Source organism: Geotrypetes seraphini, chromosome 8 (assembly GCF_902459505.1).
Source record: "Geotrypetes seraphini chromosome 8, aGeoSer1.1, whole genome shotgun sequence".
Lineage (NCBI taxonomy): Eukaryota > Metazoa > Chordata > Amphibia > Gymnophiona > Dermophiidae > Geotrypetes > Geotrypetes seraphini.
The window spans coordinates 120,114,969-120,127,599 of record NC_047091.1 but is presented as its reverse complement, the minus strand read 5'-3'; the positions used below and the strand labels follow the sequence as shown (position 1 = coordinate 120,127,599).

At 48.6% G+C, this 12,631-nt stretch overlaps 1 protein-coding gene across 3 annotated transcripts in view; it reads left to right on the top strand.

Moving 5' to 3' along the window:
* FCHO1 (FCH and mu domain containing endocytic adaptor 1) overlaps positions 1–12,631 on the top strand; it is a 222,127-nt gene that overhangs the window by 194,635 nt on the left and 14,861 nt on the right. For 2 of the 3 annotated variants that reach the window (XM_033954521.1, XM_033954522.1), the window contains exons 20-24: positions 394–1,092; positions 1,553–1,653; positions 10,909–11,026; positions 11,217–11,325; positions 11,718–11,873. In XM_033954521.1, coding sequence (XP_033810412.1) covers positions 394–1,092; positions 1,553–1,653; positions 10,909–11,026; positions 11,217–11,325; positions 11,718–11,873 — 1,183 coding nt within the window. The remainder of the gene's footprint in view (positions 1–393; positions 1,093–1,552; positions 1,654–10,908; positions 11,027–11,216; positions 11,326–11,717; positions 11,874–12,631) is intronic. The other variant, XM_033954523.1, reaches the window with a different exon arrangement.

Sequence of the window (12,631 nt, the reverse complement as noted above, 5' to 3'; positions counted from 1 at the left end):
ATAGAAGAAAATAAGGCTCCCACATGTTTGTCTCCTTTCTAGGGAGCCCTTTCCTTGTATGAAGGAAGAATTGTACTGAGAGGGATAGAAAGGTTAAAGGCTTAGAATGGCTGGGGGGGGGGGAGTTAAAGGTGCCAAGTAATTGGGTTTGAGGGGGCTAGTTGGGGGAGGCTTTTCTTCTACCAAGTGTCCATTATGAAGCTGCAACTTTTGGCTAGTCCACAGTGTCATCTATACAGGAAAATACTTTCTAAAAGTGCCTGCAAGTTCTACCCGACAGTAAAGTGACTGAGTCACAGGGAGTTACTTTTTCAAGATGTTAGAGCCTATAGGTTGAAGAAGGGATTAGGGAGAGCAGTACAATCTTGGTAATGCTTTTTCTCCTCTCTGTAGCCCGTGGTGTGTATGGTTTGACTTCTAGTCCATCCCCTTTTTCCTCTTCCTCTCCTGAGAACGTGGAGGATTCTGGCTTGGATTCCCCTTCACATTTGACTTTGGGACCTTCTTCTGACTCCAGACCATGGACCCCACAGAGCCCTATTACAAGCAGATTAGGGAAGAGGCCTCCAAACTTCTCTGAGATCCCTCATCATGCCATGCGGGCTCTTTGTAGACACACAGCCAAGTCTGGCTCTCCCCCCGCCTCACCCAGCAGCACTTATGGGGAAGGATTGAGCTCCACTGTTTCAGAAGCCAACCTTGAGGATGCTGATGCTTGGTCTTTGATTGGTGGGGTACTGAGTGACAAATTTCGGGACACCACAGGGCCTCGTGGGATATGTTCAAGAAATACTTTTTTCCCAGCATTCAGCTCTCCAGAGACTGTTGGGATTTCTACATCCTCCTCAGAAGGCTCCAGCCCCTGGACAGCACGACCTCAGAGCCCTCCAGCAGATCAAGTTCTGGAGGTCTGTGAGCAAGACACCTATCTATCATCAAATCCGCCATCCTCCTGTTCACCTTCAACCACTCCTCTTTGTGTGGAAACCTTCACGCCTTCTTCGTGGACTCAGTCAGCAGACCCTCCTCAGACCACTGTCTGCCTGGCACCTATAGGCAGCTTGATGACTCCTGATACTTCAGAAGATGGAGGTGTGTGAAACATTCAGCAGAGTATCTGCCATCCAGTTTATATCCCAGAACCAGGATGCAGTTGCATCTAGATCTTAGGTGGTATAATGTGGTCTGAAGTTAGAGGGGGGAGGGCAGGAAGAATGCATGATCTAAGAAAATATGATGGGCTTTGGGTGCTCATTCCATAGCCCCAGAACAATAGCTGGGCACCTCGATGGAAAGAGTACCAGGATCTTCTAGGGATACAGGCTTGGCTGTGCTATCCTCTCACCTGTCAGGGTAATAAAATATGTAAAAGAACCACATTTGACCTTTCTTTGTGCAAATAGCTACAATGAATATGCATAAGAGATATGTGACCACCAAAGCTAGTGTCTGTCCTTAGTCCAGAATCTGAATTCAACAATTGAATTGGGGGTTTTTTTCTCCTGCTTTAATTTTGTATTTTGACTCCTCCCCAACCTTTGCTCCTGTCCAGTGATTTCCACTACCAACCCTGATGTGACGGAGATAGTACCATGTCTGCGTTCCTGGTTAAAACTGCCCTATACTAACCAGCTGATGAAAAATAGTGAGGCGGTGAGTGAAGCTGAAACAATTCTTTGTGGGTAGTCAGAGGTTGCCTGTGACTGAGAAGGATATGACTCAATATATACCTCAAACTCCTCACCTCTAGTGTATAATCCCTAGCTCCTCAGAAGTACCACCTGGGCTCAAAAGCTTTCACAGCCCTAGGCTTTATGTACTAGCTCCTCACTGGAGCCGTTATCAATTTTTACTCACAAACTTTATTTTTAAATTTTTATTTAATAACCCTTAGCTTTTAATTGTGGTCTTCTTTTGAGGGAAATAGGAGCCAACATGTTTCACCCACAGGTTTTTTCAAGGCTTATCATCCCTTAGCAAGCTTTACACCGACATATATGACCACTGAATGTTGAGGTATATATTGAGCTTGATATATATCTTGGTGAGAGTTTGATTGGTGATCCTCACAAGAACATTTATATTAAAAAATTGAGTGTCGTTTGGATAAAATTGAGAAGGATATGAGGCATAATGATCTTACTGCAGTGCAGCCTGAATAGCCATAAGTCTAAGCTCTGTATTCCTGTTCCACTAGATATCTTAAATCTGACCCTAGGGACCATCCTGTCTGTCATTTGAGTCCTGTTACACTACTCTCTACCCCAATTAATCTTGGATCCTCTTTATGAGGTACAATTACATGCTCCCCCTGCTGGCCTGTGTATCAATTTAGAGAATGTCATGGGGACAAATTTTTCCCCGTCCTTGCGGGAATTCATTTTCCCATCCTGTCCCTGCCCTATCCCTGAAGTTCCGTCCTCATCTGCACAAGCCTCAAATACTTTAAAATCATAAGTGTTTGAGGCTTGTGCGGTTAAGGCAGAGCTTAAAGGAATGAAGCAGGGACAGCGACAAAACTCGCGGGGACGGGACGGGGAAATTGAGTTCCTGCAGGGACGGGGGAAAATTTGTCCCTCTAAAATGTTTTATTGGCATGTCATACTGTGCACCACACTGCATGAGCTTTCTATCTTGCATCTGGTGTTCTGAAGGACATTGATTCCATGCAATGTCCGGAAGCTTCTCTCCTGGGAGTGGCCATATTGAGCCAGTGTCACAAGTGATATTCTGAGGAATGGAATCTGATGGATTCTGGATACATGTGCCTCTGAGGAAGATACAACTTTTGGCCGGTAATGTTTGGCCATGTAAGGGTTGACCACAGGATTTTTTTGTTCTTGTAATGGTTGACTGCAACTTAATGTTGGCAGCCAAACTTAGTGTTCCCCTCTCCCCCCTTCCTTCTGTGTCCCTCCTCCCTCCCATGTCCCAATGGGCCCCTCTTCCTCCCCCCGTTCTGTGTCCTGAGTTTGTGCCCTCCTCCCGCGGGTGTACCTCTGTTCTGGTCGTCTCCCTCGTCTTCCTCCTTACTCGAGTTGCACTTGTTTCTCTTCAACAAAGCCGTGGTCAGCAGGTCCTGTGAGTTGCACATGACTGAGCCAGAAGCCTTCCCTCTAACCATGGGGGAAGTCCCTCTGATATCCGGGGGAAGGCTTCTGGCTCAGTTGTGTGCATCATGGAGGACCTGCCCACTACTCGCAGAGGAACTTCCCCCGAGGTCAGAGGGAAGGCTTCTGGCTCAACCATGTGCAGCGTGCAGGACTCCCTGACTACAGCTTTGTTGAAGAGAAACAGGGAAACGACCAGAACAGAAAAACACCTGCAGGAGTGGGGGGGCACAAACTCGGGACACAGAAGAGAGGAGCATGTTGAGACATGGAAGGGAGTACAAACTAGGGAGGGAGGAAGGAAGATGGAGACACCGCAAAACAGGAGCCTTGTCAGGAATAGGATTGTTTGATTTGTTACATATCCCTGACCAAATCACCACATTTGGCCACCAGTGTTTGGCCATGTAGACAGTTAGCCGCGGCCAAACATGGTTGTGGCTAAATGTGGTGGTTCGGCCTCTGACACACTAGTCCGGACATAGGCACTCTTTTGATGTACCAGAGTTGAACCAGTGCTGCCACCAGAATTGCAATAGAGATATAACATGGGGGGGAGCTAGAAATGTGTCCAGGTTGTGTGGCTGTTTGCTTTTTAATTTTTGAGATTTATACATTCTGAACACAAAGGTAAAGAAAAATGACACATTTTGAAGTATCACAAAACAGCAAATCATGGGGAGAAAGAGAGAGGAAATGTAAAAATCAAGTAAAGAAAAGCAGATTAACATCTCAAATTCTACATGGTGAAATAATCGCTAAAAGGGGTTAGTGATTATTTCATCATGTAGAACTTGAAGAATTTATTGAAAGAAACATTGTGCTAAATTCCCAACAGAAAACATTTTTGAACAGTTCTCCAAAGCAGACTTTATCCCAGGACAAGCAGGCAGCATATTCTCTACATGTGGGGTGACATCACTGACAGAGCCCCCTAGCGGACGTTTTCGCAAGCAGACTTGCTCGAAGACCTTCAGGCTTGCGATTGGCCCGCGCATGCGCGCGTGCCCCTCCCGCCCTGCCTAGGGCATGCGTCTCCTCAGCGTTTCCTCAGTTCTCTGTTTTCCGCGGAGCCAGAAGCACTGCTCCCTTGGCTTCGCGCGATCTCATTGTCCCTCTTGCACCGCGGCTTATTTGATTAGTTTCTTTTGAGTCGCTGTGCTCGCGGCTTTCATTTTCTTTATTTTCATTTTTTTCAGTTCGTATATTTTTGACCGGGTTCCCGGTCTTCCTTTGACCGCCTAGTCTTGCGGGGCTGCGGCTCTCTTTTTTCTTATGTCCCGGCCTCGTTCCGGATTTAAAAACTGCACTAAGTGCAACCGGGTTATCTCCATCACCGATCCTCATCATTGGTGTGTGGAGTGCCTGGGTGCAGAGCACCGCGCTGAGTCGTGTCCCTGTTGTGCAACTTTACAACTGCGGGCTCTTCGTAGATAGGTGGCCAAGATTCTCCAACTCTTTGGCCTCATGGATCCTGCGGGACTGGCCTCGAGCTTGGCCTCGATGCCCTCGTTGGGCGCCTCGGCCTCGAAGTCTCCGTCGGCCTCGAAGGCTCTGGACTTGGCCCCTCCTATTACTCCGGCTTCGGGTAAGTCTCCTCTTCCCTCCTCAGGTATGCCAGCGAAGAAGCCTACCTCGGAGTCTTATGTTAGCGCCGCCTCGTCAGAATCTTGGAGACATCAATCTAAGCGTGCCTCCACACGTAGGGAATACTCTTCCTTGAGGTCGCCCCCGAAGGAGCGCACTGCTGCACCTCTGACCCACCTACCTTTGGTCTCGGTGCCTATGTTCAAGGACATGCTTAAGGCTATTATTACCACACAGTTTTCCTCGGTGATTAGCCAACTAGTCCCGACTTCGACACCTTTGACCTCGGTCTCGACCCAGTTACGGTCTGACCAGCCTGGCATCCCCTCGTCTCTCGAGGCCTCAACCGTAAGACTCGTCGGATTCCCTCGAGCGAGTCTCCCTCTCCTGAGTCTCCGGTGACTTTTTGGGGGTCCAACCTGGGGGCCACTTTTTCCCCCGCTACTGCAGTGAGGCTCGCCTCTTCTAAACGGCCCTGGATTTCCCCGCCCTGTCGTGGCAGGTATCAGACCTCGAAACTATCCAGACACACACTTGTCCTCGAATTGGACTCTAGTGTTTGTTCCCCATCGAGGTGCTTGCTGGCTTCTAAAGGGACTGCTTCAAAGCCAGTTGGGGATTTTTCCTATACCCCGTCTTCTCCGAGGCTTCCTCAGCGATTTCCTTGGACCCCGGTGTCTTCCCCAGTCCATTTGGCGTGGGGCCGTTCCTCGATGCCCCCTACACGTCTTAGTCGAACCTCTTCGGTCTCCCGTTCATGGGACTCTGAGGCTCCGGCTTACTATTCCAGGGAATTTTCTCCCTCTTTCTCAGCTCCACCCCGGTCTCGGTTGGAGTCTCTCCTGGAGGATGAATCTTCCTCTCGGACCTCTTCCTTTTCTCGTTTCATCTCTGACACGGGCAGTGCTTTGAACTTGGATCTTCAGGCTGACTCCCGCTTTACCCAGGAATACCTGGCGGAAATGGGAGTTGACAATACGCCTAGCGAGGCGCTTCGCCTTCCGTTGCATCAGGTTCTCCGGCAGACGTTTCTCCGGAACCTGGAGACACCATTTGCTGTCACGGCTATTCCCTCCAAGTTGAAGTCTCATTATTAGACTATCCTGGTTAAAGGGTTTGAAAGTGCTCAGCTTTCCCACCAATCCTTGGTGGTTGAGTCTTCCTTGAAGATGTCTAACCCCTTGAAGGTTTACGCTGCCGTCCCTCCGGGCAGGGAGGGCTGTATGATGGACAAATTTGATTGCCGCCTTTATCAGAATTTGATGATGGCGAACCGTGTCCTTAACTACAATTTCATCTTCACATCCTACCTCTGGTTCTGTATAAGTGCCCTCCGCTTATTCCGGGAGGTCGTGCCAGAGCCTTGGCGTCAGGAGTTTCGTCTCCTCAAGGAGACCCTCTCCCAACTCCGTATATGTTTCAGGCCTCTTACGACGCCTTTGAATTGTCCTCGAGAGTTACAGCCTTTGTGATCGCCATGCGTCGCCTCGCTTGGCTCTGGATTGTGGATATGGATCCGAATCTACAGGATCACCTTGCCAATCTCCCGTGTGTGGGTCATGAGCTCTTCGATGATTCCAATCAGGCGGCCACGAAGTGCCTCTCGGACCACGAGCAGTCCTTTACGTCTCTGGTGAAACTTAAACCTAAGGCCCCTCCGGCTCCTCAATATAAAAACCCTCTCCGGAGGTATCCAAAAAATCCACTCTAGGCCTCCTTCGAAATGGCCCCTGCAGCAGCAGCAACGTCAACCTAAGACTCAGGCGCCGGCCCCGGCGAAGACCGGGCCGTCCTTTTGACAATTCCAGCTTGAGCCTTCGGGCTCCCTTCCTCCTGGAGACCTCCACTCTCCCCATCGGGGGTCATCTCCATCATTTCTATACCCTGTGGGAGAGTCTTATCACCGACAGTTGGGTACTCCCTCCACTTCAGTCATGTACCCCCGGACTTGCCTCCAAGAGAGTTTCTTCCGTTCAGTCTCCGCTTCCCCTCCTCCTATAGGAAGCTCAGGCTTTTCTTCGCCTTCGGGCGGTCGAGGAGGTTTCCCCGGAGTAATGGAACTCTGTATTTTATTCCCGGTACTTTCTGGTACCCAAGAAGACGGGGGATCTGTGTCCGATCCTGGACCTCCGTGCTCTGAACAAGTTTCTGGTCCGGGAATGATTCAGGATGCTCACCCTTCCCATGTTGTATCCCCTCTTGGATGAGGGGGACTGGCTGTGCTCACTGGACCTCAAGGAGGCGTACATGCACATTCCAATACACTCTGTCTCTCGCTGGTATTTGAGATTCAGGGTGGGAATCTCCATCTCCAGTATTGTGTTCTTCCCCTCGGCCTGGCGGCCTCTCCGAGGGTTTTCACGAAATGTCTGGTTGTGGCGGTTGCGGCCCTGTGCCTCCGCGGCCTGCAGGTGTTTCCCTACCTCGACGACTGGTTAATCAAAGTGTCTTCTCGCAACGAAGTCCTGCGAGCAACAAGTCAGACCATCTTGCTCCTTCAAAGTCTCGGCTTCGAGGTGAACTTTCCCAAGTCTCACCTTTGCCCGACCCAGTCTCTCGAGTTCATTGTAGCAGTCCTGGACACGGTTCGTCTCCGCTCCTTCTTGCCTCGCCCTCGTCAGGATGCCCTAATCCATTTGTGCTGAACGGTGACCCATCTGCACTTGGTGCCGGCTCGGTTCATGATGGTCCTTCTAGGTCACATGGCCTCCATGGTTCACGTGACTCCTTTTGCCAGACTTCACCTCCGTGTTCCTCAATGGACTTTGGCGTCCTAATGGAACCAGGATCGGGATGCTCTCTCCCGACGCATTGTCGTGACTCCTTTGTTGAAGAGGTCTCTCCGTTGGTTGATGTTCTCTTCAAATCTTTCCAGAGGTTTTCTGTTTCATGCTCCTTCTCCGCAAAAGGTCCTCACGATGGACTCGTCGACCTATGGTTGGGCTCATCTGGACGGTCTGCGCACCCAGGGCCTTTGGTCCCGTGCCAACTGCCTTTGTCACATTAATCTTCTGGAGCTTCGAGCGATTTTCCTCGCTCTGAAAGCCTTTTGTCACCTACTTCACGACCGGGTGGTGCTAGTTCGCACGGACAACCAGGTCTCCATATATTATATCAACAAACAGGGGGGCATGGGGTCCAGGTCCCTGTGCCAGGAGGCGATATGGCTTTGGGATTGGGCCATCCGCCGCAACATATTCATTTGAGCTGTCTACATTCAGGGCCAGCGGAACTGTCTGGCAAACAAGTTGAGTCGTCTTCTGCAGCCTCACGAGTGGTCCCTCCATTCCGTGACCCTGCATCAGATGTTTGCTCGTTGGGGGACTCCGAACATCGATCTGTTCGCGTCCCCCCCTCAATCACAAGTTGCCTCGCTTCTGCTCCAGGGTTTACACTCCTCTTAGGATCGAGGCGGATGCCTTCCTTCTGGATTGGACGAACGAGTTCCTGTATGCGTTCCCTCCATTTCCTCTGATTCTGAAGACTCTCGTCAAGCTCAAGTCTTCGCTTGCCACCATGATTCTGATAGCTCCTCGGTGGCCCCGACAACCTTGGTTCTCCCTTTTGTTGCAACTCAGTTCCAGGGAGCCTCTTCCTCTGCCTATTTTTCCTTCTCTGCTTACACAGAGTCAGGGTTCTCTGCTTCATCCCAACCTCCAGTCTCTGCACTTAACAGCTTGGTTCCTCGAGACTTAATGCCCTCGTTCCACTTCTCCCAGCCTGTGCTGGATGTCCTGGAGGCAACTCGGAAGGAGTCCACTTGCCAATGTTACCATCAGAAGTGGACCCGCTTTTCTTCCTGGTGTGCTACTAGGCAGCTGGAGCCACTGTCCGCCTTCTTTTCAGCTTTCCTGGATTATCTGTTGCACTTGTCTGGCGCTGGGCTCAAGTCCTCTTTGGTTCAAGTCTACCTTAGTGCCATTGCTGCTTTTCATCAGCCGATTGACAGGAAGCCTATCTCTGTTCATCCTGTGGTTTCCCGCTTCATGAAAGGACTTTTCCACGTTCATCCGCCCCTCAAACCTCCTCCTGTGGTTTAGGACCCTAATGTGGTCCTTGCTCAATTGATGAAATCCCCGTTCGAGCCGCTAGCACGGGCTCACTTAAAGTATCTTACTTACTGTGTTTCTTATTGCTCTCACTTCTGCCCATCGGATCAGTGGACTTCAAGCCTTGGTAGCAGACCCACCTTTCACTGTCTTCCATCACGACAAGGTTGTTCTCCGTACCCATCCTAAGTTCTTGCCTAAGATTGTTTCAGATTTTCATATCAACCAATCTATTGTTCTTCCTGTGTTTTTTCCGAAGCCCCATTCTCACCCTGGGGAAGTGGCTCTACATTCTCTTGATTGTAAGTGTGTGCTGGCCTTCTACTTGAAGCGCACCGCTCCTCATCATTCTGCTCTCCAGCTGTTCCTTTCGATCCTAATCATTTGGGTCGCTCTTTCTCTAAGCGGGCCATTTCTAACTGGTTGGCCGCTTGTATTTCTTTCTGTTATGCTCAGGCTGGTCTCTCCCTGCCGGGTCGAGTCACAGGCCACTAGGTCAGGGCGATGGCAGCGTCTGTTGCTTTCCTCCGCTCCACTCCCATTGAGGAAATCTGTAAGGCTGCCATTTGGTCCTCGGTTCATACGTTCACCTCTCACTACTGTCTGGATGCTTTCTCCAGGCGTGATGGCCACTTTGGCCGGTCAGTTTCACAACATCTATTCTCCTAAATTGCCAACTCTCCCTCTATCCCTTTCTGGTTAGCTTGGAGGTCACCCACATGTAGAGAATATGCTGCCTGCTTGTCCTGGGATAAAGCACAGTTACTTACCGTAACAGGTGTTATCCAGGGACAGCAGGCAGATATTCTCGCAACCCACCCACCTCCCCGTGGTTAGCTTCTTTGCTTGCTATCTGAACTGAAGACATGCTGAGGAGACGCATGTCCTAGGCAGGGTGGAAAGGGTATGCGCGCATGCGTGGGCCAATCGCAAGCCTGAAGGTCTTCGAGCAAGTCTGCTTGCGAAAACGTCCGCTAGGGGACTCCGTCAGTGACGTCACCCCACATGTAGAGAATATCTGCCTACTGTCCCTGGATAACACCTGTTACGGTAAGTAACTGTGTTTTTCTAACTGTGTGTGTGGGAGGGGGGAGGGCAAGAGACTATCTTCCCTGTAAAGATACTAGACACTTGCATGGGAACCTGAAAAGAAATAAAAAGCTCCCCCCCAAGCAATTTTCTTCTTAAATGAGTGGCACAAGCCACATCAGAGAATATTTGAACCTTTTGCCCACAAAACAAATATTCTTTCTTTGTATTTATTTTATTTAAAACATTTATATCCGGCATATCCAAAATCTATGCAGGTTACAAAGAATAACATTCATAATAAAATTGCACAAACAAGCTCTAACAATCCAAAATTAACATAACACACTTTAAATTTCTCAGTACAATCAATCTTACAATCAAGAAAGGATTGAACAATTTCCTGTTGGAAAAGGGGATAGAGGGATATAGATAGAAGATTAATGCACAGGTCCTGGACCTATTGGGCCGCCGCGTGAGCAGACTGCTGGGCAAGATGGACCTCAGGTCTGACCCAGTGGAAGCATTGCTTATGTTCTTATGTTAACTAATGAATAATAAAAACAATTCCCCAACACAAAGCAGGGGTGGAGCCCTAGAAGTATGAACAATATATGGCTGTTTCAGTCATTTGAGGTTATTCCTCTTAATTCTATAATCTCGTGTGCCTGCAAGTTATAAAATAATGCTGTTTGCACATAACTTCCTAATTGGCACCATCTAGTAGTAATAAGGTATAACGAGTTAATTTGCATTTATTTGCAGTTGCATATAAATGCCCTTAGTTGTAATTCTTTCAGTAGAACTGCTGGGGGGGGGGGGTGTAGAAGGGCCAAGTCAGGTGTTTCCAGGTAAGGTTATACGATACTGTCAGTTATGCACAAACATTTACACCAGCCTTTGATATAGTGTAAGTGCTTGAAACTAAAGCTAGGTGCTAAAATGACAACATAATACTTATTATTCTATCATGGTAATTAAGCACATATTGTAATTGCTGATATAGAACTTGAGCTTAGGTGCTAAAATGCTGGGAGCTAACTTTTAGGTGACCGTTATACAGTGACCTCCTTTGTGTCTTTTCTGTATTCTCACTTTGTGGTTTTTGCTTGTCTGTCTGTTTTTCTGTTCAGTATCGCTCCCTGAGTCCATCCTATCTGCTCGGCCCCAGCCCCCTTCTGCTGCCTCCATCCTCCCTAACAGAGAGGGGCTTCCTGGCATCTCCACAGCCTGGGATTGCAGCTGTTCTTGGTAGGTATCATGCTTCTGCTTGTGCACCAGTGTTAGGAGCTGCTATGGTTCTGCACAGAGGCAGTTAATTTTGGTTCCAAATGGATGTCAAAAGATGAGAGATCTTTAGGATCTTAAGAAATGAGAAACATAGGATGCCTAGGAATAAGACCAGAAAGGCAAGTTGATTGACCTCTCTTCTTGCCTGTAGGCCTCTCAAGAGGACCAAGCCCTGTTGTTCTTGGTACCCAGGACACGTTACCTGTGGCAGCTGCCTTTACAGAGTACATTGATGCCTTTTTCAGAGGAGACTTTGAAAGGTACTGGGCAGGATAAATCTGTTTAATATCCTTTGTTCTGTGGTGGTTATTCTGTGTTAAAGGCAATAAGTAATTATAATGGTGGTGGTGTTACAATAGGGACAGTCTAAAATAAGGTAAAGGAGACATCTTTCCAACCAAAGATAAAGTCAAAACTGTTGTTACAGTAGGGACAGAATGCTGAACATATGACTCTTTGGACTTGGGCTATAGTGGGGTCATGCGCCTGGGAATGTTTGGGCCCCACTGACCTTAACAGAGACTGCTATTCTGCAGGCAAGTGGGAGCTGATAATAATTCCAGAACTCAGAGTCTACACCTGCATTGCCTACACCTGCATGTGCTATCAGTGCTTCAGAATAAATATTTATTCAGTCATTTTCATTCTGTAGCTGCCTTACTAGGATAAATGGTGAGATGGCTATGTCCTTCCCGGCTGGTATTGTCCGGATCTTCAGCTCCATTTCCCCTCCTCCTGTGCTCAGTTTTCGGCTCCTGAACACTGCCCAGGTTAATCATTTCATTCCAAATCCTGCCATTCTATACAGGTAAGAGCTCAGTTTCACCTAATTACATGATTACAGAGAATTGCTATTCAGAGAAAATACCTAACAGTATTTTTGTTACTATACACAGGAGTCCATACTTTAGCTGTTGATTCCCACTTCCTGCGAAACTGCAGAAGGGTATTACTTTAAGATCTTGAACTCCTCCCTTTCTGCAGTGGAAAACAGCTCCACTCAGAGGGTGTGTTCTGATCTGCTCTGCTGCTTTTTGTTGTTTTTGAATAGTTTTCCATTGGATTTTTTTAATTCTTCATGGCTTCGGTACTCGGAGGGGCCCTTCTTGGGCTTACTCCACTGGGGAAAGGACACAGTCCCACTTGCATGGACTGCTGCTCCCAGGCCAATCTTATCGAGTACTCGTGGAACCAGCCTGTTTTGTATTCCTTCAAGAGCTCGGGGTCTGTAATCAGAGGCTTGAGCGCAGGCTGTATGGCCCCTTGGTATCAGGGAGCCAGTTGCGCAGTTTCTTCCCCCCACCTCCGGTCTTTGTGTGAGTAATTTTGGGGGTGGGAGTCCATGGTTGTGATCCGTCTAACCGACAGCCAGAAGAATTCCTTTGACACAAGGTTTGACAATTTTTGATGCAGAAATCCTTTCACTGCAAACAGGGTGATTCAGGCAAATAGGTACCAGAGTACTCCTGTTATTCCCTATGGAGAACACTGGGCGTGGGGGGGGGGGGGTCTAAAAATTTCAATTTTAGAGGTTTCTGGGGTTAGAATTCGGTTTCCCCTCTTCTA